Raw genomic sequence first — 20376 nt, forward strand, 5'->3', positions numbered from 1 at the left:
CGCTCTGGTACTCCCGTACTTCCCACCGAGAGACGGGCCGTTTAACCGTAACTCCGGCCCTCCACCTCCTCGAAAGTAACGAAAGGGACGGAACGTAAAATACTTCTTTCCCCTTTCGGAGAATTTACCCACGAGAGGAAGAGGAACGGAAGAGCGGAGTCCGGGCGGGCGCCGAGAGACGTAGTGGACGGAGGCCGGATTAAAAGAGAGGAGGAAAACCTCCCTCCCCGCGCCACTCCGCGCCGCGGATGCCCCTAATTAAGGAAATTCCCACGGCTCGACCCCGACGTCCGCCCGCCGACGGGAAGAGCGGGGCCGACTCCCCGACCTTTCCGCTTTACGAAAAAGAATAGAGTGTGAGGCCCCCCGGACCAAAAATTCGGCCGAAGAAATTCATTTCGTTCCCGCTCCGACGGAGGCAACCGGTGGCCGGGGAGGCTCTTCGATTCGGCATGTGGGAAAAAGGCCGGGCCTCCCGCGTGGCCGCCCGTTCCTTGGGTTACGCCCGCGGCGGCGGGCGAGAAAATTAAGGAGAAAAGGAGGCCGCGCCCGACTTCGAATAACGAGTAACGTCGATGCTCCCTCTGGTCCACGTGGCCGATACCAGTCCGTTCTGGGTCGGAGGGTGTCGAAGTGAGACAGAGATTCGGCCGGGCGGAGGCCTGCTATTTCGCGCCAGAGAGGAGGGGAAGGGGGAACCCCGGGAAAAAAGAACGGTCGACCCCGCAAAGACCCCGGGGTTAGATCGGCGGCACGTTTCTTCGGTCGAAAGGGCAATGACGTACGGACTCGACTTGGTTTTCGGAAGGTGCGCGGCATGGGTTAAGGGAGGCGTGAGTTTGGCTGTTGGCACGGACGGGCGATCGACGGTAAAACCGCCAAACACAACGCCGGGGAAAAGTCTGAAATGGGAGTCCGACTTCCGGCGGAAAGGGGAAAAGGTCGCCAATTCCCGCATTTGGATCCGGAAGAAGAAACGGAGCGGCGGGCGGGACGGGGTAATTCGGAATTAAAATCGGAGATTAACAAAGGGAATCTTGATAATTGGGGACAAGGGGGAAGAGCGGTAAGGAATTTTGCCCCCGATTTAACCCAGAAATAAATTGGTACGGAGAGTTTTATTTATCGACGGATCGATGGACGGCCGTGGTAGAAGAGCGTCCGCTTCTAGACACGTAACGGATTCTTTCCGCTTCCGCTTCCGTCAAATTTAATTGATAAAACTCCGAGAATTTCGACTACTCCGACGGGCGGGAAGTGGCCGTCGGATAAACGAGTTCCAAGACGGAATAGACGCATATTTATTAGCGTTGCAACGAATATTATATTCGGCCCCAGGCCGAATACCGAATATTCGGCTAAACTATTCGGCTCGATTAACGCACGTACAAAAATTGGCGCGCAAACCGCATTATGGCGAGGACCCCGCTCTGTAGTGGCCCGCTGTCACTACGCTTCGCCAATCGCTACAGTTCAGACAAGAGCTACGAGTCACGTAATTGTAAAATGGGAAATCTACGACGGAAAAGTGACGAATCGAAAGTATCGTGAGGGCGTATTATGATGTATGCGTAGGCATACGTGGACTAGAGCGATAGAGGAAAGAGAAAGGGAAGAGCGAAGACGAGCGCTTAAAAGGAAGGATAGGCAGAGTCGGTCCCTCGGATGTGCGAGGATTTTCGAACGAATAGCTGTGTACTGTACAATACGTGTGCCGATCTTTGTAATTATAAATTATGAATACAAGGCCCGACGAGAAAATCGAGCGAAAGTCCACCCGATAGCAGGAAAAGAGGGCGTGAATGCGAGTAAAACGATTACCCGTCCGTAAATTTCCAAAATGGCAATTTTTTTCCAGTTACGTGTTCGGGGTAAGGGACCACTGAGGGGGCGAAAGCGCAGGCGAGCTGGCTCGTCCCCGCTTAAGACGAGGAAACGGGAATAAATAGCCGAAACGTCCCCTCTTTCGGCGTATTTTAAAAAACCCGCGTTAAAAAGGAGCGGTTTCGTGAGATAAGCGAAATTTTTGGTGCTGGAAGGATCCGGGAGAGAAGTGGAAAAGGGGAAAATTGGCTTTGTTCGTTACTAACGACGATAATAATAAAAAAAAAAATTAATTCGAGGGGAGAAGAGGCGAGAGAAGTTAGCGTGGAAAGAATCGATTGTTACGAAAGAGAGAAAAAAGAAGAAGGCCGGATATTGCAGTTTGTTCCGAGAACGGCACCTGTTTACAGAAGTCGGTGGGGAAACAGACGGAAAGAACTTATATCCGACCGATCGAAGAATAAAAGAATGGCCGCCGTCTTCTTTCTCCGGGTCCTCCTCTTCTCCCAAGTCGACTACGCGCGCGCTGCAAGGACTTACCTCCCAAAACCCGGCAATAGGTAACGACCTCGGGCGCGGAGATCGATCCGCCCACCGAGGATATTAAGCGGCGCCCGTTTCCGTCCGGCAAAAGACACGGACGGTCCCGACGATTTGTCCTCCTCCCGTCGCCTCTCACGGACAATGTCCAGTTCGGCCGAAGGTAAACCCGGCAACTGCGGAATTCCGGGTTTTCCCCTAAAGCGGGGTAAAGTTTAAAAAAAGGAAGAAACTGGGTTAAAGTTAAGTCTGGTTAAACCCGTTTTCCGGAAAAACTAAAGTCCCTTTCCCTTATTTTCCCTTCCGGTTGAGAAATAATCCAATCCTTTTCTAACTTACTCAAATGTGGGTAAACCAGTTTTAACAAAACAACGCGGTTACCTTTACTACGGCCGTTCTAACGTAAAATTGATTAACCCCGTATAGGCTTTACTTACGAGGTTCGTCCCACTCCCTAAGAAACGTTATTTGACGTTGGAAACCGCAAAAAAAAAAATTACGTAGAATTCGTTAGAGAATTAAGGTGTTCCTCCCCGGTTATTTACTATGTACCGTCGAAATTATATCATAATAAGTGGGTTCGAGCACGGTGGACTCCGTCGCTCCTCACCGGGGGTAAACGTGGGTTAAGTAAACTCATCGGCGGAAGGAAATTAGATGGGATTCGTAGGAAAGGTTAGACGGGGTCGGCGCAATATTTAGGAAAAGCCCTGGAAATGACGGGAGGTAATTGCTCCTTAGAAATTCTAAAGAACTAAAAAAGATTCGGTCCGGGAACGGGTAATTGTCCGGAAGGATTTTCGTAAGTGCCCGAAACGTCTTCCGCTTCCTCCCGATAAAGAATATTCGTTTCGGATAAAACCGCCGTCGCGGTAATCCGGAAAAGTTTGGCCGAGGACTCGACTAATTCTCTGCCTCTTTAAAGATGGCGACGGGCGGAGGGGAGAAGAAGGTCGCCTTCGACGTCGATATCGATTGGACCATCGATCACCCCGGCCGTCTCCCGCCTTCCTTCGTAAACCGGAGCCGCCGAGTGGCGCGGGGGAGGAAGAAAACCGCCGGACCCGACGGGCCGGGTGGTCCGTTTTTCGGCCGCCGGCGGGTGGACCCTTAACCGCGAGGCCCGACCCTCCCTGGAAACAGAAGCGCCGGGTCGCCCATCGGCGGTCTCCGGTCTATCCGCCCGCGCGCAAAACGTAATTTACGCGCTTACGTAAGGAGAACGAGAAGAGGAGGTAAAATTCCATCTTGGCCGCGACGTTAACTTCCCTCCGGGTTAAGCCAAACGGGAGGATTCTACGTACTCCGCCCGTTTGGCTTAACCCGGTGGGACCTCTTTCGGATTCGTCGGAATAAAAAATTATCTCCGGACGTGGACGTAATCGATTGCCTCTCCGTAATAATTTAACGGAAGGAGTTTCCACCACTCGGCCAGAAGAACCGTCCCCTCTCTTCCGGAAAGAGAAAGCCAAACGGACCGAACCGGATAAGAATTTACGCACCGGGACAAAGAAGGACGAATTTAGGCATTTCCACAATTTCTCCCCTCGATTACGTCTGTTTCTACAAGAACGTACTTTATTTACGTCGATTTTACGTCCCATATTTACGTCCGCACTCCGGAAATAATTTTTCCTCGGTCTTTCCCCAGAAAGTCTTCTGTTTAGCGCGAGAAAAGGAAAAGGTTTCGCTCTCACCTCTATGCCTGTTCGTCTGCTTGTCGAACATCAACATGGCGTCTTCTATCTGAAAACGAAAAAAACAAAAGTTGAAATCGACCCGCGTTAAACGTCAAAGTTATTCGTGAGTAAATCACGGAAGACGTACAAGCGCGTGCATTCGTTACGTTTTCTCCCGCGTGTCTCTCCGTCCCGTCCCTATTCGCGACCCGCCGAGTTACGTTCGTTTGCCGGATAGCGCGAGCGATCTGACAATACAATACAAAGTAGACAGAACGAGTAGCGGAGAAAAGAACCTCTCGTTTAACCGCTTTCCTTCGTATGAGAATTGAAACCTCCGTGAAATTTACAAAGTGTATTTATAGCTTTTACGCTATTACTAATAGAACTCCAACGGGGTGGGTGCCGACATCCGGGGAATGGGGAATAAGTAGTCGACATTTTCTTCCGGAGATGAGGTACATACGTCGATCCACCTGGTTTATTAAAGCATCGAGTAGTTTAGGGGAGCCGAAAGCGCCGAAAAAGGGTTAAGTGGACGGGGGACGAAACCGTCCTTCGGCCGGAGCCCCGGAGAGCCGAAAGTACGGTGACCGTTTCGGGCCCCTCTTTAGGAGGTCCTACTCTGCCGGGTAAGGATATGAATATAGAAAACCGGGCACTATAGATATTAGCGGACGAAGTCGGTGGGCTATTTGGAAAATAACCGGAAAATAGACCAATTTAAAAAACTTTTACCCTCCGAATGGCGCCCCCGTAGTAGCGCCCGCCGGAGAGGATAAACGAGTCACCTCCGTCGAACTGTATATTGATAGCTTCTGCGGTCGTCTTCCGAGAACCGGAACCGGAAGTCTGGGAAGAAACCTGAGGGCGCGGGACGGTCCCCCGTCTTCCGCCTAGGAGAAGAACCGCGCGGGCGGCGGAACAAATCGGTCGGGTGTCCGTCCCTTTCCCAAGGGCCGATAACGGGACCCTCTTTCCGGGGAAGGCCCACCGGTTAGAAAGTGGCGGGCCACCGGGGAAAGTAAATATTTACCGGCGAAGCGCGAGAGGCGCCGGTCCCCCGAAAAGTGTATTAAACGTAACGAAGTAATATCGATCCGTCGGCCAAAGCCGAGTAATAAAGAGCAAAACCGGAAGCGTTAAACAGAAATCGACCCGGGCGCTAATTGGTCCGATCCGTAATGTTTACCGCCCCCTTTCGTCGCGGCCGAAAAAATTAATCTCGTCCCTTCTTACGTTTCTTCTCCGCCGGAATACACACAAACACGCGCGCGCGCTCGACGCGATTCCGAGAAGGCCGATCGATAGAGCGATTCTCGCCCGCGCAAAGAAGCGCGAGATCGATTAACGGCCGTCGGCGGAATCGCTCTCACCCATAAATTATCGCCATTGGCTAAACGTTCGCCCAACGTAAAATTTTACGTCCGGCGCTGGCCAGGACACACTTTCGTGACTTTGACAAATTTGCCGTCACACGCGCCCGATTAGCGCGCGGGAGGGCTTCCGAGCAACCCGGACCGAACCATCGTCAATAAACCATCTTAGCCAGAGAAACGGATGGGAACGGCGGGCTTCCGTCCTTTTATCCTCGTCGTCGTTAAGGAAGGGTACCTCGGGTATACCGGAAGTGGAAGGACCCGGAAGGAAAAAGGCGAAAGAACGGTCGGAAGGTGTGGTAATCATTACTCCCAAGGCCGTAAGCCCGACCCGCGGTCCGGGGTTGGAAGTCAAAGAAGGGTCGACCTCGGTCCTTCGTCACCGTCTCCCCTTCCCCGAGTAGCCTCTCCTTCCGCCTTACTCCACGCGCCGACGTAACCGGGTGACGTCGGGCACGGGCAGGAAATAGTCGTAGGGATTAGGGTCTTTCCGGCCGACGGAGCCCAATACTAAGAAAGCCCTTTTACCCGGTTGACTGGTGGTCGTAACCCCGTCCAGAAGATTTGCTTGGAGGAGGGAAAAACCCAGTTAAAATGGACGAAACGGGGGAAAAACCGGTGGGATGCCTTAGGATTGGCCGGTAAATGGCTGGTGTGGGTTTACGGAAAGAAAGGTGTAAGAATAGACAACGCATTTAATAATAAATCGGTACTTTTACGGTTAGTCGCTAAATTAGCCGATTTTCTGGCCACCAGCGCCGTTTAAAAAAAGCTACCGACGTGGAAAATAAAGTAATTTCTGTTTTTATTTGGAAGACGGCGATCGACTCCCCACAACAATATTACAATTTTCAAAATAACTTTTAATACGAAATTAATTATAGGCCGGGTGGTAAGAACAGTTTCTCCGTAACGGGATGGGATCTTCAGGGGTATTTGCGGACAATTACTAAAAACGGAACGACGGCGGAGGTAATACGGAAGAAAGTGTAACCGCCGGCATTAAAAGTATAAGTCTACGGCCACGGAAATTCGTTTCGTCCGCCGTATTTTTGTTCGGTAAGTTTATCAAAAAAGAGGTTTTTGTATTTCTACAGCGGGGGAAGAAGTTTAAAGGTTAAACGAAATAGCGCGCGCGGTTTAATTCGAATTTCGGACACCTTCCGGGATATTTCTCGTGTTAATCCACGCCACCCATCGTCCCGGCCGGCGCCATTTTTCGCCGTTTATATTTACGACCGGCAGATGGCGCGCGTTTCGACCGTAATTTCCGTATTCCGGTACACGCCGAAAGGTAAGAAAAGGTAATGGCGGTATTCCACCGGCCGTTTCCTCCCCCCCCCCGCCGGTACCTCGGCGCTAATTACGGAAAGTTCCCGCGGCCGGGAGTGTTGGGCGGTATTTTTATCCCGGTCGGACGTTTCGGCCCGTCGGCCTCCGAAACGGTATTGCGCCCCGGGGTCGGAATGACCGGGACATCGACGTTCGAAATTTTTTTCCGACCACGCCTGGTCAGTTACGCGTGTCTTTTCTACACTCCGCCGAGTTTAAAAGCGCCGTTTTTTTTTTTTAAATCCCGCCAATTTTTATTCTTTCTTTCTCCGCCGGTCGACCACCCCGCCCGACCGAGGCTCGGTCTCCGGCCGACGGCGCGAATTCTCCAAGTTTTCTTCCCACCTCTAACACCTAAAAGGGCCCGGTTTCCGGCACGAAGTCTTCCGGGAGTCGAGGGTTAGGCGGATGGACAGATTGGAAGTGGAAAAGAGATTTTCGCATCCTTTCCGTCCGTCACCTTAAAATCGCCAAGGTAATCCCCGGGTGTAGCGGGGGAAAGGAGGGGCCGGACCGAATACCAGTTCCGCCGATATTCTTCCGTTCGTCCGTCCTATTCGAAAGCGGAAGTTATTCCTTCCGATAAAGAAATGGTAAAGGTTGAGAAAGAAAGGGCTTGGCCGATTTAAAGCTGGGTTTGCGCGGTCCACCCACGAAACCAACGCTAATCCGAACACGGGAATTAGTACCAAAAGTCGATATATTCCGCACTCCCAACGAATTGCCGAACGATTGCCGAAAGGACACTTCCCATCCGCTCCGTGTGTTAAAGTCTACGCGGTAGATGGGACGAAAACCAAGATGGCCGACAATCTTCCATTCCCCTGCCGAAGATCTTTATTTAGATTTATTAAACCCAGTCTACGCTAATCCCCGGGAATATTTTTAGAAAGACGGGATCCTAGAACGACGTTTAAACATTTGAAATTTGGAGAATGGATTTTCAAAGCTGGAAATTAGGGCCACGACGGGTTCCAGCCATCCATAGTTTTCGTCGCTGGTGGGAAAGGCGACATCGATTTAAGATTTTTCGGCTAAACGGCCGAAAGTCACTCCATCGGTCAAAGTATCTCGTGCGACGAACGTACCGTATCTTCTTTACATTAGTAACCGGGTTAAGTCGACGGCCGGGAGGTCGAGCGGTCAAGGACACGGCCCACCGCTCCGGGGTTGCCCGGATCCGTTCCGGCGGGCGGAAAAATTTCGGCGATTTTTCGGGGAGTGGTCCGTAGGGGTAAGTGGGGCACGGCCTTAAAAGGCCCACTTAGTGCCCGAAGAGTTTACAAAAAGCCAGTGAGATTGGCGGCGGATAATTACGGGCGGTTTTAATACGGTAACCGGCCGGCCTTTATACTTAGACCATAAATTGCCTACGTTTGTGGGCAATGGCGTAGAAGTAAGGCCAAGTTTTCGCCCGAACACCTTAACTTTTACCGGTTGGCCTTTCGGCCATGGGTTTTGGCCACTTTCCCCTTTTCCACAAGAACTTCCTCCGGCTAGGAAACCCTACTGACGAACAAAGGACGACGAACCACCCAACGACGTAGAAGCGGGCGGGTCCATAATTTTTACGTTCCGCAATAGAGCGTCGTCGGTCTAGATCGAAATGTCGGCGTGGCGGAGGGAGACGAAAGGCTTTCGTCGCGGTTAACGGGAAAGACGAAGAAAGAGCGTCCGGCCCTACTCTTAAGGCTAGAAAGGCTAGAATAAGACCCCCCGCTTCGCCGTCTTTATCCTATCGGCCATTTTATTCGCTTCCATACCCAGCTCGGACCGTAGATTTCGGCCAATAGGAACCCAGACCGGTTTCGGTCGAACTGGACGAATGCCGGCCGAGAAGACCGGGGTTCTATCGTCGTCACAGTCGTAACTCTCTTTTCTCCGCCTGTCAGCCACACAGGAAGACCAGGTTCGAACCCGGGCCGGAGAGGGAGAAGACCTCCCCGTCCGGACGGAAAACCGCGGCGGAATCCCTCCGCCGCGGTGGCTAAACGCCGGCCAAACCATAGGTTTCCGGTTCGACCGGTTTACGCCTCCCCCGCCGGAAGTGTACGCGGTTCTGCAGCGGCCTCACCGCGCTCCAATTGGCCGCCGCCGTCTATCCCCGGGGCGGAATCCCGGGCGGTCGAGTAATAAACGGCCAAATGTACCGTTGGAAGCAAATTTCCCGCTCCCGGGACGGTCCCGGAGTTTTATAAATTCCGCGGAGGAAAAGCGCACGTTTCCACCCCCGAGTCCGTCCGGGAAGAATGGCCGTCGTCGGCCGGAGAGATTCGATCGGGACGAAAGACGACCCCCGTGGGGAGGAAAGAGGCGGAGAGTCGGTGAGGGGGAGGCGCGCCGAAATTCGGCGCGGCGGAGGAAGAAACGATTTCCGATGGAGCCGCTAGGTGGAAAGGTGGTCGGGCGGTAAAAGGTCGAAGAGAGACAGTCCGGTCGGCTCCACCGACGCTTACGCAGACGCTCGTCCCGTCGCTTGACGGACGCGTCGTAAACGTGATTTATGACGCGGCCGATCGAAGACGGCGAGAAACGTCCTCCTTTCCACCGGTCACACTCGGACGCAAAGACGGCCGGTCTCCTGCTCCCTTCGCCCGCCCCGGCAACTTTCTTTCCTCCCCGCCAAGGGACCGATCGCGTCTTTCGAAATCTTTCTGCCACCGCGCGCCCGACGCCTTTCCTCCCTCCGCGTCGCCATCTTCTCTTCTTTTTCCTCTCCCTCCCTACTTCGGTGGCGACACCTGACGGACTCCCGACTTCTTTCGATTTGGCATTTCTCCTTCGATCGTCCGAGCACAAGCCAGCGCGCGCAGTTTGCCTGGCCATTTACACCCGGAGAATAATTAGCCGGGGCGAAGGGAAGGAGGGGAATGGCCCGGCCGACAACGCAGGGGGAGCGGCCGGAAGGTAATCTTGGCCCGGGGCGCGAAAATAACTCCACTTCTAGGAACGATTTCCGGGAGAGTCGAGAGAGAAAATTCGTCGAAAATCGGAAGGAGGACTTTTTTTTTTGTTTGTTTATTTGCGGGGGATCGTCTTTCCGCCATCTCGAAATAGCCGGAACGGGGGGAGGAAGAAGTAACGCGACCTTCGGAGGGGGAAGCGCGGCGAGACGGAGACAGATGCCAAACGGCGTGAAGACAGCGATTCGAGTCTCCCTTCCTAATTAACCTTTTAAACGTTTCTATTTTTAGCCCTCCGCCAAAATTGTCGGTGGTTAGGCTGGTGCCCGCCAAACGCGCTTTCCCCGGCGCTCGACACTCCGTAAAACACCCCGCCACTTCTCAGGGCGGAAACGAAACAGAGGGAGCGAAACCGGGCGCGGCCCATTCCCCTTTCACCTCGATCGGACGGGCCGAAACGGCAGAGCAAAAAGTATAAAACGAGCGGGCCGCGGGCTTAACTCTCGGGGGAAGTCAAACCGTAGGAATAAGACGGCGAAAGAACACGTCCCCCAGTTGTTACGTAAAGAAATTTTCCAGCCCACCGACGCCACCGGAGGGAAAAATTCGTTGCGGGGTGGAAGAATAATGGATAAAGTGGGCGCGCCGAACCGATTCCGTCTGGGTTTCTCGGGGAGAGGCCGCAGACGACGCGCTTCCGGAGAGGGGAGAGCCGACGGGAAGCGTCTTTAGAACCGGGCTATTTATAGACCGAAGACAGAAATGGGTCATTCGACTCCGCGGCAAGGCGGAAGGTGTCTCCGAGAGGTGCAAAACGTCGGGGGTTAAAGTAAATACGTCCGGGGGATTTCCGTACTTTACGTTCGGCGGCAAAAAAAAACGGTATTAGAGTAGGACTCGCCGAAAAGTCCTTCCGTACCGAAACCGAGTTATCGGTCGGAGAACGGCTACCTCCACCGGTAAATTAAAACGACCGGGAAGAGAAGAGATTCGTACTTCTTCCCGTCCGGGTTATTTCGGCCCCTGTCGGATACGTTTGGCCTAGTCCGACGGCCGCCCGGGGAAAGACGGTTTAAGTATCGGAGGTGACGGTTTCACGTCGCCCCCTGGTTCGCTTCCTCTCCGTCCGGCCGGGAAGACTTTTCCTCGGCAGCTTCCGCCTTTCCCCAATTGTATTCGTCCTAAACCTCCCGTTCTGGGGCGTTACATTCGCTTCGCGCCCGCCTTTCGGACCGGATTTCTCTCGGGCCGGGCCGAAGATCGGCGGGGTGGACAGGGATCGAGTACCTTCGAAACCGATTTCTTTTCTCCTCTCCGGAAATCGATGGGCCGATTACGTCGGAGGAGCGCGTGCCATCGTCCGTAGTTTCCCAGACCGACGGGGGAACCGGAAAATTCCCCGGCGCGTTCTTTCGAACGGAGCGCTTTTTGCAAATTGGGGAGCGAACGGAGGGGAAAGAAGTGGAGAATCTTCTCCGTAAACTTCGGAAGGTGGGCGAAAGGAGTGCGGCCCAGGCCGGGATTATTTCTTTAATCGTCGGAGACAATTCTCGACAGGGCAGTAAGGAAAGAGGACGGCGGGACGGACGAGGTTTCCTCCTACTTTTACGACCCTTGCGGGGTCGAGACCGACGAAACGGGCGAAGACGACGACGTCGTCCTCCTTCAATTTTCGGATTTACTTCTTTCGATCGATTTACCGTCGACTCGCCTCTCCTCGCTTTCGGCGCGCGCACCCGGGACGAAAATCTTCCCTCTCTCCCCCGGCGAGTGGTCGACCTATTTCCGGCGCAGGCGCCCGCCGTCCGCCGGATTAAAACGCAAACCGGCTTCCGGTCGACGTCTCGTACCTCTCCGCCCGGGTCGACCCCTCCGCGGCGCCGCCCGAACGGTGCTCCCGCGGTAGAGAAAGGAGGGCGCCGGTCCCGGTGGCCCCGGGGGAGAGATTTTCGCGGACGGAACGGTCGATTCCGACGGCCGACAGAGAGCGCTTTCTCGGCGCCGGAAATTAAAGAATATCGATTAAGGGCGGGGGGGAGCCGAGATGCGCGGACGAAAATCGTCTTCGGTGTGGCCGAAACGACTGGGTTTCGGACCGGCCGAGTTTTCCCCGGAGTGACGGGGAGGAAGGGGGAAGGAAATCCTAAAGGAGAAACGAATTTCCAGTTTGAGTGGGACAGTGGCGAAGGGAAACGGAAAGAGGAGAAAAATTCCAGATTTCCCGTGATTTACGACGGGGACGTCTGGGTTAATGGCGTCGAATGGCGTTCGAAAGAAGGAATACCGACGACGGCGATTAATAAAATTGCCCCGTCTCGGTCCGAGAAAGTCCTCCCCTGGGCCCAACGCCCGGCGCTTCTTTTCGGAGGAAATTTAACGCGCTAGTTACGGAAGAGCGGCAGTTAATCAGCTGGCATTTCTTCTTTTCCGGCGGAAAAATTCCGGTCCGCCAGTCCGTTTATTCGTCTAAATAAAGCGATTATCAACCGCGCTTCCACCCAATTAGTCCCTCTTCGTCTCCGTCCAAAGCCGGTTCTTATCGGAAGGCCAGTGGCTGATTCCTCCGCCGCCCCAACCTTTCCGCACACCTGGTTTCCATGGATACCGGGAATTATCGTCGCCCTCTAACGGACGGACGATGTGCGGTTCCTAGTCGAGAAACCTTGGCGGCGTGGGGGGGAGGTCGACCCTCCCTCCCATCGGCCGGTAATTTCTGCCTTTTGCCCAGGTCGAAACCCAGAACGGAAGAACCGGAAGTGCCTTTTACCCACCGGGCGAAAACGACGAAAACTTGGACTAATTGCAACGCCCGATAAGATAAACCTTCAGACCTAATTTACGTAAAGGTAGGGACGAAACCACCGTTATGGGTTAGAGCGAGAAAATCTCTTTCTACCGCAGACAAAGGAGTTTTCTAGCCCGACCGCCGCAATATTATCTTCATTGATAGTTTATAGACCATAAAACCGCGGCCGTTACTTTTCTATCGAAGGTGCTCCCTTCTATTGTCCACCCATCTAACGGAAGAAAAAGCGGCCTTTAGTAACGCCCAAACGGGGCGTGGGCCCGCTAAAGGAACACTCGACGGACTTGGTCGTACCTAACGACTGCAAAGACACTTTGAGTCGCGTACTCACGCGCAACTTTACGATTCCACTTAGGAAAATGTCGACGAGAAAAAGGAACAAAGCGACGTCTTAAATGGCGTACGACGAAAAAACGAGAAAAAGATGATTATAAATCTTACTAAAGTCCTTTATCGAATTATCTATAGAAAATACAACGTCGCGACAACAATTCGTTATCGCCATCTCGCCGTCCTCCGGAAAGGTCGACACCTCCCACCTCCGAGGGGACGTCGATCATCCCGGCAGACGTCGAGCTTAACCCGCAACCCCCCCCCCGGCGCCAGGCAAAAAATACACCCAGAGCTTTCTTCTACCTGGCTACGCCGGTGGCGAATTTCGTTTACGGCCAGGGGGATAATTGTGGGAGAGGGGACAGTCCGTTTGCGGCAAACAGAAAGTAAATAAAGCCAAGGTCGGTTAATTGAAGGAAGGAAAACGTTTTAAAACCGTATTTTGTAATCTTCTAACCGCTGATTTTCGTCTTTTAAATAAAATCGGGGAAGTGACGAAGGGGAAAAGGCGGAGGGAAGAGAGGAAAACGGGGGAAAAGTTGGCCATTATTGGTAGACGGCGGGGGGTACGTATCGGAAAGGTAGCGGACGAAAGGGAAGGAAAGAGCGGGGAAAAAGGGGAAGAGGACGTCACGTGATGGCGAGTGGTGGGGAAGACGAAGGGTCCCGAAAATCTCTTTAAAACTGGTCTTTGGCCGTCGGTGCCCGTACTGCCCGGGTTCCGGATTGGAGAGAGAGAGATACAGTAAGAGAAAGGAAAAAAGTACGATATGATTGTAGAATAAATTTGCCGTCTTTCCTCCGACCGAGTGAATGATGAGTCGGGTTATTGGGAGAGTGGATCCGAAAACTGCGTAATTATTGATGTCCATCTGGAGAACTTCCAAATGTACGCCATTCAACACTTTTCCTAATGTTTACTGCCCGTCACCCTAAGTGAGATGGATGGTGACATTTTTGTAGCACTCTTACCCCCTTCGACGTCTTTTCTCTTCTCTAATTGGTTTTCTGCCGGTTTTCTAAAAAAAAAGTCGAGGGGAGGAGAAAAGAAAGATCCTAGCAGGTGTAGAAACAACTAATTCCGAAGTACTCCCGATTTCTCGCGACTTCTTCGCTTTCCGTTCCAACCCGGAAGAAAGACGAGGCAGAAGCGGAGGGGTTGTCCGATTAAACGGACCAAGAAACCTCCTGTTCTAAAAAAACGGATAACTTTAATTCCGGTTCCCGTGACCCTCTCCTCGAAATGCTTCGTTCGACTCATTGGTAGAAATACAGATGGAATACAAGCGAAAGGGGAAGAGGGGCGGTGACGGGGCGACTTTTACGGACCGAAAAGACACGGGCGATCCGATTTAACCGTAGGAATTTCCAGCGTTTTAAAAAACGGGCCAATTATAAATTCCCCGGGAGGGAACGGTAACGGATTTAGTTTCTGTTGTACGGCGGGAATTATACGTCCCCCAAGCCGGCGGCCGACGTAACGGTCCGAGTTTAAGATTTATAAATGCGAGAAAGGAAGTAGCGCGGAGAAAATCGATACGTTACTTGGCCGGCAGCGGAGTCGGGCCCGCGCGCGCCACTCGGGGGAGAATTACGTGTCACTAATAACTGATGGACTGGGTAACGCGGCAAGAAACAGAAATCGCTCGGCAACGTTTAAAACCCGGGCAGGCGGCGCATTCATACTTAAATTTTATCCGTTTGTTTCCCCGACGGCATTCTTTATCCCGGACGGAGAAGAGTCCGTCGTAACTCCACTTTTTTACACAAGAATTCGCCTCCCGTTCGACTTTACATAAATCATAGGACGGTGATGTATTAAGCGCCGACGGAAGCGGACGAGAAGACAAAAACGCCTCCCCCTCCTCTATAAATTATTATAAATACGTTTTCCGCTCGCGCCGTCGGTCTTTTAAATATTTTACGCCCACCGATCGTCCCGTAGCAGACAATTCCCTCTTACCAAGCTTAAGTGTTTCTCCCCCCGAAAACACCGGGTGGGGGGGACGACGATGAAAACGAGTAAAGGACGGACGGAGGCCAACGTCCGAAAACGGGATAGGGCGCGCCTAATCCGGCCTTTGGAGTCTGGCGCGGGGGTGGGTGGCCGAAGACCGGGACAAAAGTGGTCGGCCCAATCTCGGACAACTGGCCGAGATTGGGCCGACCACTTTCGAAGGTAACGCCTTAAGGCTAGTTAAAGATGGAAAAGCCTTACTCACCCGGCCGAACTGTTGGAAGTAGTTCTTGACGTCGTCGAGCGTAGTGGGAGCGGATAATCCTCCGACGAACACCTTCTTTGTCCTGGTTACCATCTGCAACCAATCACCCTCATTAACATCCTGTAGTATTCGCTATATACGGGGACGGTCCGTATTTACCGCCCCCACGCTGGCGTAATTATCGCGTTCCGGGCCCTTTCTTTCCGGCAACGAAAAAGGCCCGGGTGGCAGGTTACGTTCTCTTCCGTCCGATTTCCGGAAGAGACGGGGCGGGGAACACGGCATAAAAATAATTAGCTTTCGGGTGCGGATTAATCGCCCGATCTGGCCACGAAAGTCGGTCCATCGCGGGAGCTCCCAGGCGTTTTTCGCGCGTCCTAACCGTTTGTAATTCGCGTTTCGACCCCTCTTCTCCGCTAAATTACGGACGTCGGAAACTTTGCGAGTCCAAGATAGAGTTCCGGGAAACGTGGCAATTTCGGACGTCGGGCAGGGAAAAAGGAAAAGGCTTTGTAAAACCGGTCGAATTAAAGGGATATTTCCCGTTTGGACCAAGGCCGAACCTCTACCCCGGTGGCGCCCCCCGGCTAACGACGCGGCGGTTTCTTCCTCTCTTCTCCGGCGCCGAGAAACACGGAATTTCTAATCGCCGCCCCTCCAAGCGCGTGTAGAAAAATTCCTTCCTTCCCGGAAACTTAGGCCAAAGCGCGGGGCCCCCTTCTAGGTGACCGGTTCCTTTCCTTCCCACCCAACGTGGCAAAGAAACAAAGGATGCGCCGCCTTCCGCCGAATTAAGCGGTCGGGCTCCGGAGCCAAAGCCCGACCCTCCCGACGGAAAAAAGCCGCTACCAATCCGGATCGATGGCAGTCGAAAGGCAGGCGTCGAAGCTCGTTGGCTGGCGTATGACGAAACAAAAGACGGATTCACTCAACACCAGACCCTTTCGAACTTTTCTGCCAGATGGGGAAAAAACGGGAAATTTCCCTTAACAATACGTCCGGAGAAGTTTCGGAGAAAATCCCCAAGAAGAAGCGCCCCGGCGGGATAGTCCCTCCGACAAAGGCGGAGAAAAGACGGAAGAAAAAAGGGAGAGGTGGGGGAATGGCGTTCCAGCCCACAAACCCAGGCTAGGTCGCGTTTTCCTCCCGTTTAACCGGAGGGGCGCTTCTTTCGCCCCGTCCTCCCGTCCTACACAAAGTAAAGAGAAGGGAAGGAAGACGAGTACAGTACAGGAGTGGAGGAGTCCCGTAACTAAATGGCGCTACATAATCCGTCGGGAAGAGACGGAAGGCGAACGGCATTTCTCGCACCGAAAAGAGACGAGAAGAACGGCCCTCCCCTCTTCTCTTAACTGCTGAAATCCCCTTCCGGTCGCCGGGACCCTGTGGACCTTCCCGTTGTCCTCTCCGTCCGCGGCAGAAATATCCTCTCCAAGGAGAACTCGGAGGCTCTCCGAGACGACTCTCGACCGGCGACCTCCGTCCTTCTTCGCCCTCTTCTCCTTCCGTTTCCGCCGGATCCTTACGTCTTCCGGGACTTACCGGACCGACGGAACGCGTCGGACGCCTGTCCTTCGGTCGACCGTCGGAAGAACTCTTCTCGTCTCTCTACGTTCTTCCCGCGGGCGCGTGACGAAACTCGAGGCGCTTCCGCTTCCGGTCGGAAAAGAACCATCGACCCGTTTGGCGGGGAGAAGCCGCGACACTTCGGATCCCCGTTCTTCGGGGGACGGGGACCGACGAACTCCGGGAAACTCGGCTTCGTCCGGGGAACGGAAACACGGAGCGCCGCGGAGAAAGGCCGTCGGCCGCGACGGCGCGCGGCTCCGTTGGGAAGACAACGGGACGAGGCCGGTGGATTCCCGCCGCTTCCCCGGCCGAGAGAACTTTAGTGACGCGTTGGTTTCGGGCGTCCGAGGGAAGAAAAATTTCCAAGAAAGGCGAAGGGCGAAGCGGGTCGACGACCCCATCGCGGAACGAAAAGAAGCGTCGAGTTAACGAGCGGAAGGGAGGCGCGCGAGAGATACGCTCGGAAGCACCGGCAGACGACGCGTCTAAAGGAAAAAGCGAGAAGAGGAAGGGCGAGAGGGAAGGTAGAGGCGAGGAAAGGCGGCGGTGCGAAAAGTGGCTTCTCCCCGGCTCCGGTAAAGGGCGCCTCGGCCCTTCCCGGGCCGGAGGGAGGTGCGAAGGGGGCGATCGTCTCCGCCTCCCATTCGAATGGCCAACCCAAAAGAGGACTCCGGCGAAAAAAAGAACCCGTCACGCGCCACCGAAGCAACCGGTAACGAAGCGTCGCGGCGCGGTGTGGGCGGGGAGGAGCGGCGGTCCGTAAACTCTGGCCGAGGGTCGTGGTCGGACAGAGAAGAAGAATAGGACCAACCTTTCGGGTTTTACACAATGGCAAAAAAAGATGGAGACCGAGATGGAGGCTTTCGGCATTCCCGTACAAAAGACGACCGTTAACGTGAGGATTACGTCCGGGAAGAGGAAGAAGCCGAAAGTGACGAGCGGAGGAAGGACGCGTCGGTCTGGCTTCCGGTTATTCCACCGAGTACAACTCGGGAAGAGACCCACTCCGCCAAAGGGGAGGTGGGAAGTCGGTCGTCCGCAGTCCGTCCACCCGGAAGAAATCCCTTCTCCCTTCCGAATTTTTCCCAGACTGGAGCCACCCGGAAAAACGACGGGAAGCGGAAGACGACGAAAACGGCACTTAAGATTTCGCGCGATTTTTCTCCCGGTTATAATCGGAACGGATCGATCCTCCGGTCGGTGGCCGACCGACACTGAGAAATACTTTGGTTTATTTTTCGAAAGCGGTGGATTCGGTCAGCGCCAACAACGGAGGAGAGAGTCCGACGACTTTCCGCCCAAACAATATTCCTGTGTTAAGTGGGAAAGAGGAGAGTCGGCAGCGGTCACTCGTCCGAAATAGGGAAAAATGCGCCGACGGCGGACTTTTTGCTCCCCGACGTATCCGTTTAGGGAAAAGTCTTAATTGCGGGCATTTCCAGGCGATGACGGGGCCCTTCGAAAGAAAGGGGCGAAGTAGCGGCCCCGTCGGAGAGGGAAATAAGAAAGACCAGGGTCGTATCTAATCCGCTTATTGACTAAATTTTATCCTGGTAAATCGGAAAATATTTTATCGAGCGATTTAGAAAAGAAAAGAATTCCCCCGAGGAAAGCCAAAGTCTCGACTAATTATAGCGGATTAATTAAACTTATTTTCGATTTTTCCTTTTCCTCCCGAAAAAACTCCCGCCAATTAAAGGCAGAAAGGCGGGGGCGCTCCTCCGTAACCCCGACAAAAAAGGCGGTAATCCGACGTGCAGAACGGAAGAAAAATTAAAAGTCGTCCTCGGGCAAATGTAGTTTCTGGCAGAAGGCAGGTGGCAGACCGTCCCGCCATTTTCCCACCCAGGGAAGGAAGGAAGATTTCAATTCCCGCTTTTCCGGATGAAAATTCCGTCTTCGATGGGGAGGAAGGGGTTAGTTAAAGGTGGAGAAGGACCCGCTAGTCCGGCGGGAGGATTTTGTCGGACGAGAGAAAGAAAGCGCGGTTAATGGAGTAGAAACGTAAAGACGGAACGGAGAGGAAAGAGGACGAACGGTTTCTGGATTTCGACGTAAGCGATCGAAGATATCGACCGCCCCCGACACTTTTTAAACAAACGGCCAAAGTTCCGCCTCCGTTTTTTTCTTTCCGTTTAAACCAGTTCGGCCAGACGAAAAGAAAGTCGAAACCCAAAGGCCACCCGGTAAAACCCGTTCTTTCCCCATTTCTCGCTCCCCGGTCCCACTCGCCCCTTCTTCCCATCGGACCGGAAGACTAGCGGCCGGAATTGGCCGGATTAACACCTCTGTCTTCCGGTTAAGAAAAGCCGAGTGGGAATATTCCGTCCGCGGCCCGACGGCGGGGGTGGACGAGGAAGCGTGGCCTTGGAAACGGTAAGGGACGGAAAAGGGAGAGGTAAAAAAAGACGCCCGTCGCGACGGCTCGGAAGAAAAGCGAGTTTTTTGCGCGGCGGTGGTAATTACGGAGGCGCGAAACGGGGAAAGAGACAGGTGTGGGCGAACGATCCGTAACGTCCAGGTGGCGGGATTCGCACCCGGGCCTTCTTCCCTACCGCAGCCAGTTTTAATTCCTCCTCGGCATTCCCGGGAGGGCCGACTGGGGAGAAATTCGCCCGGGTCCGTGAGGGGAGGTGCCCGCCGTAAAAGGGGGACCGACGGATTCGACCGGAGAAAGGGCCAGGCCCTTTCTCTAACCGAGAGAGTAAAAAGACCTCCCGACTACGTTCTGCGCTCCGACGGGCCCTTTACGTTCCCCGACGGCTCCGCCCGCGTTCACCCCCCGGTTCCCCTGGCGGTCGTTATCCATTGTGTAAACCGGTGGCTCGGGGTCGAGATAATTCGAGCGGGACGAGCGGACGAAACAGGATGCCGGGGTACGGGTCGTTTCCGCTGGTGTAAACGAAAAAATTCCTCTTACGACCGGAAACGGTCGGCGGTTTTGCGTCGGGACGAAGGGTCCGAGCCGAGTGCCGATGGACCAATGTGAATTTTTCGTCCAAACGGTCCGTTCCTCCCGCCTTTTGGGCCGACGGGGGAATTCCGTCGACCGAGTCGGTTCGGACGCCGGATAATTAATGGGCCGGCGCCTCTTACCGCCGCTCGGTAATTGCGGCGATCGATAAAAAGCCCGGCCGCCGACGGAGGCGTAAAGAAGCCTCTCAAACGTAAACAAAAGACGGCTGTGACGTAACCGACTATCCGGACGGAATTTAAAGCCCCGTCGACTCCCCTCCCGGGTCGAAAAGAAGGCGGAAGTAACCCGGTATGACGGGCTTTCCCTTCTCCGGGGACGCAGTTAAGAGTGCGAGGAACGGAAAAGGGTCTACACCAAACACGTCGGCGGAATTTCGGGCTTTTTATTTTAAAACTTAAGGGCTTTTTCTCGGCCCGGCAGCAATTTCGCCTATTTGGCACAACGGAAATTGTTTCTCGGCGTAAACTATTATTTAGACTCGGCACCCGCTCGACCGCCTCCCCCACGTCCTGGGTAGGCGAGAAAAGCGCTAAATTCCGCTCCAAAAGGGCCTATTTTAAAGGCGGCCGAGGTTTGGCCAAAAAAATGGTTTTTCTGACCGAACCAGGCCTAGACGCTCGGCCACCGCCCGTAAATAAAGGGACGGGATAACAAAGTGTCGGGGACGGTCCCATTCTTTATAGTCTAAACTTCGGATTAAAAGAGAAACCGACAAAATATAGCCGCATTCGGTGGGACTCTTTCCCCAAGTCCTGAGCCAGATGGTTACTTAACAAAGTTGACCGAAATTGCGTCTGACAAATTCGTACAAC

At 53.9% G+C, this 20376-nt stretch overlaps 1 protein-coding gene across 13 annotated transcripts in view; it reads right to left on the reverse strand.

Moving 5' to 3' along the window:
• Positions 1–20376, reverse strand: part of LOC111630606 (RNA-binding protein Musashi homolog Rbp6-like) — an 88198-nt gene that overhangs the window by 29472 nt on the left and 38350 nt on the right. For all 13 annotated transcript variants that reach the window (XM_023374738.1, XM_023374730.1, XM_023374733.1 and 10 more), the window contains 2 exons: positions 15019–15111; positions 4062–4110 (listed from right to left, as the gene is read on the reverse strand). In XM_023374738.1, coding sequence (XP_023230506.1) covers positions 4062–4110; positions 15019–15111 — 142 coding nt within the window. The remainder of the gene's footprint in view (positions 1–4061; positions 4111–15018; positions 15112–20376) is intronic.

Source organism: Centruroides sculpturatus, unplaced genomic scaffold (assembly GCF_000671375.1).
Source record: "Centruroides sculpturatus isolate CEXI.00-Female unplaced genomic scaffold, Cexi_2.0 scaffold683, whole genome shotgun sequence".
Lineage (NCBI taxonomy): Eukaryota > Metazoa > Arthropoda > Arachnida > Scorpiones > Buthidae > Centruroides > Centruroides sculpturatus.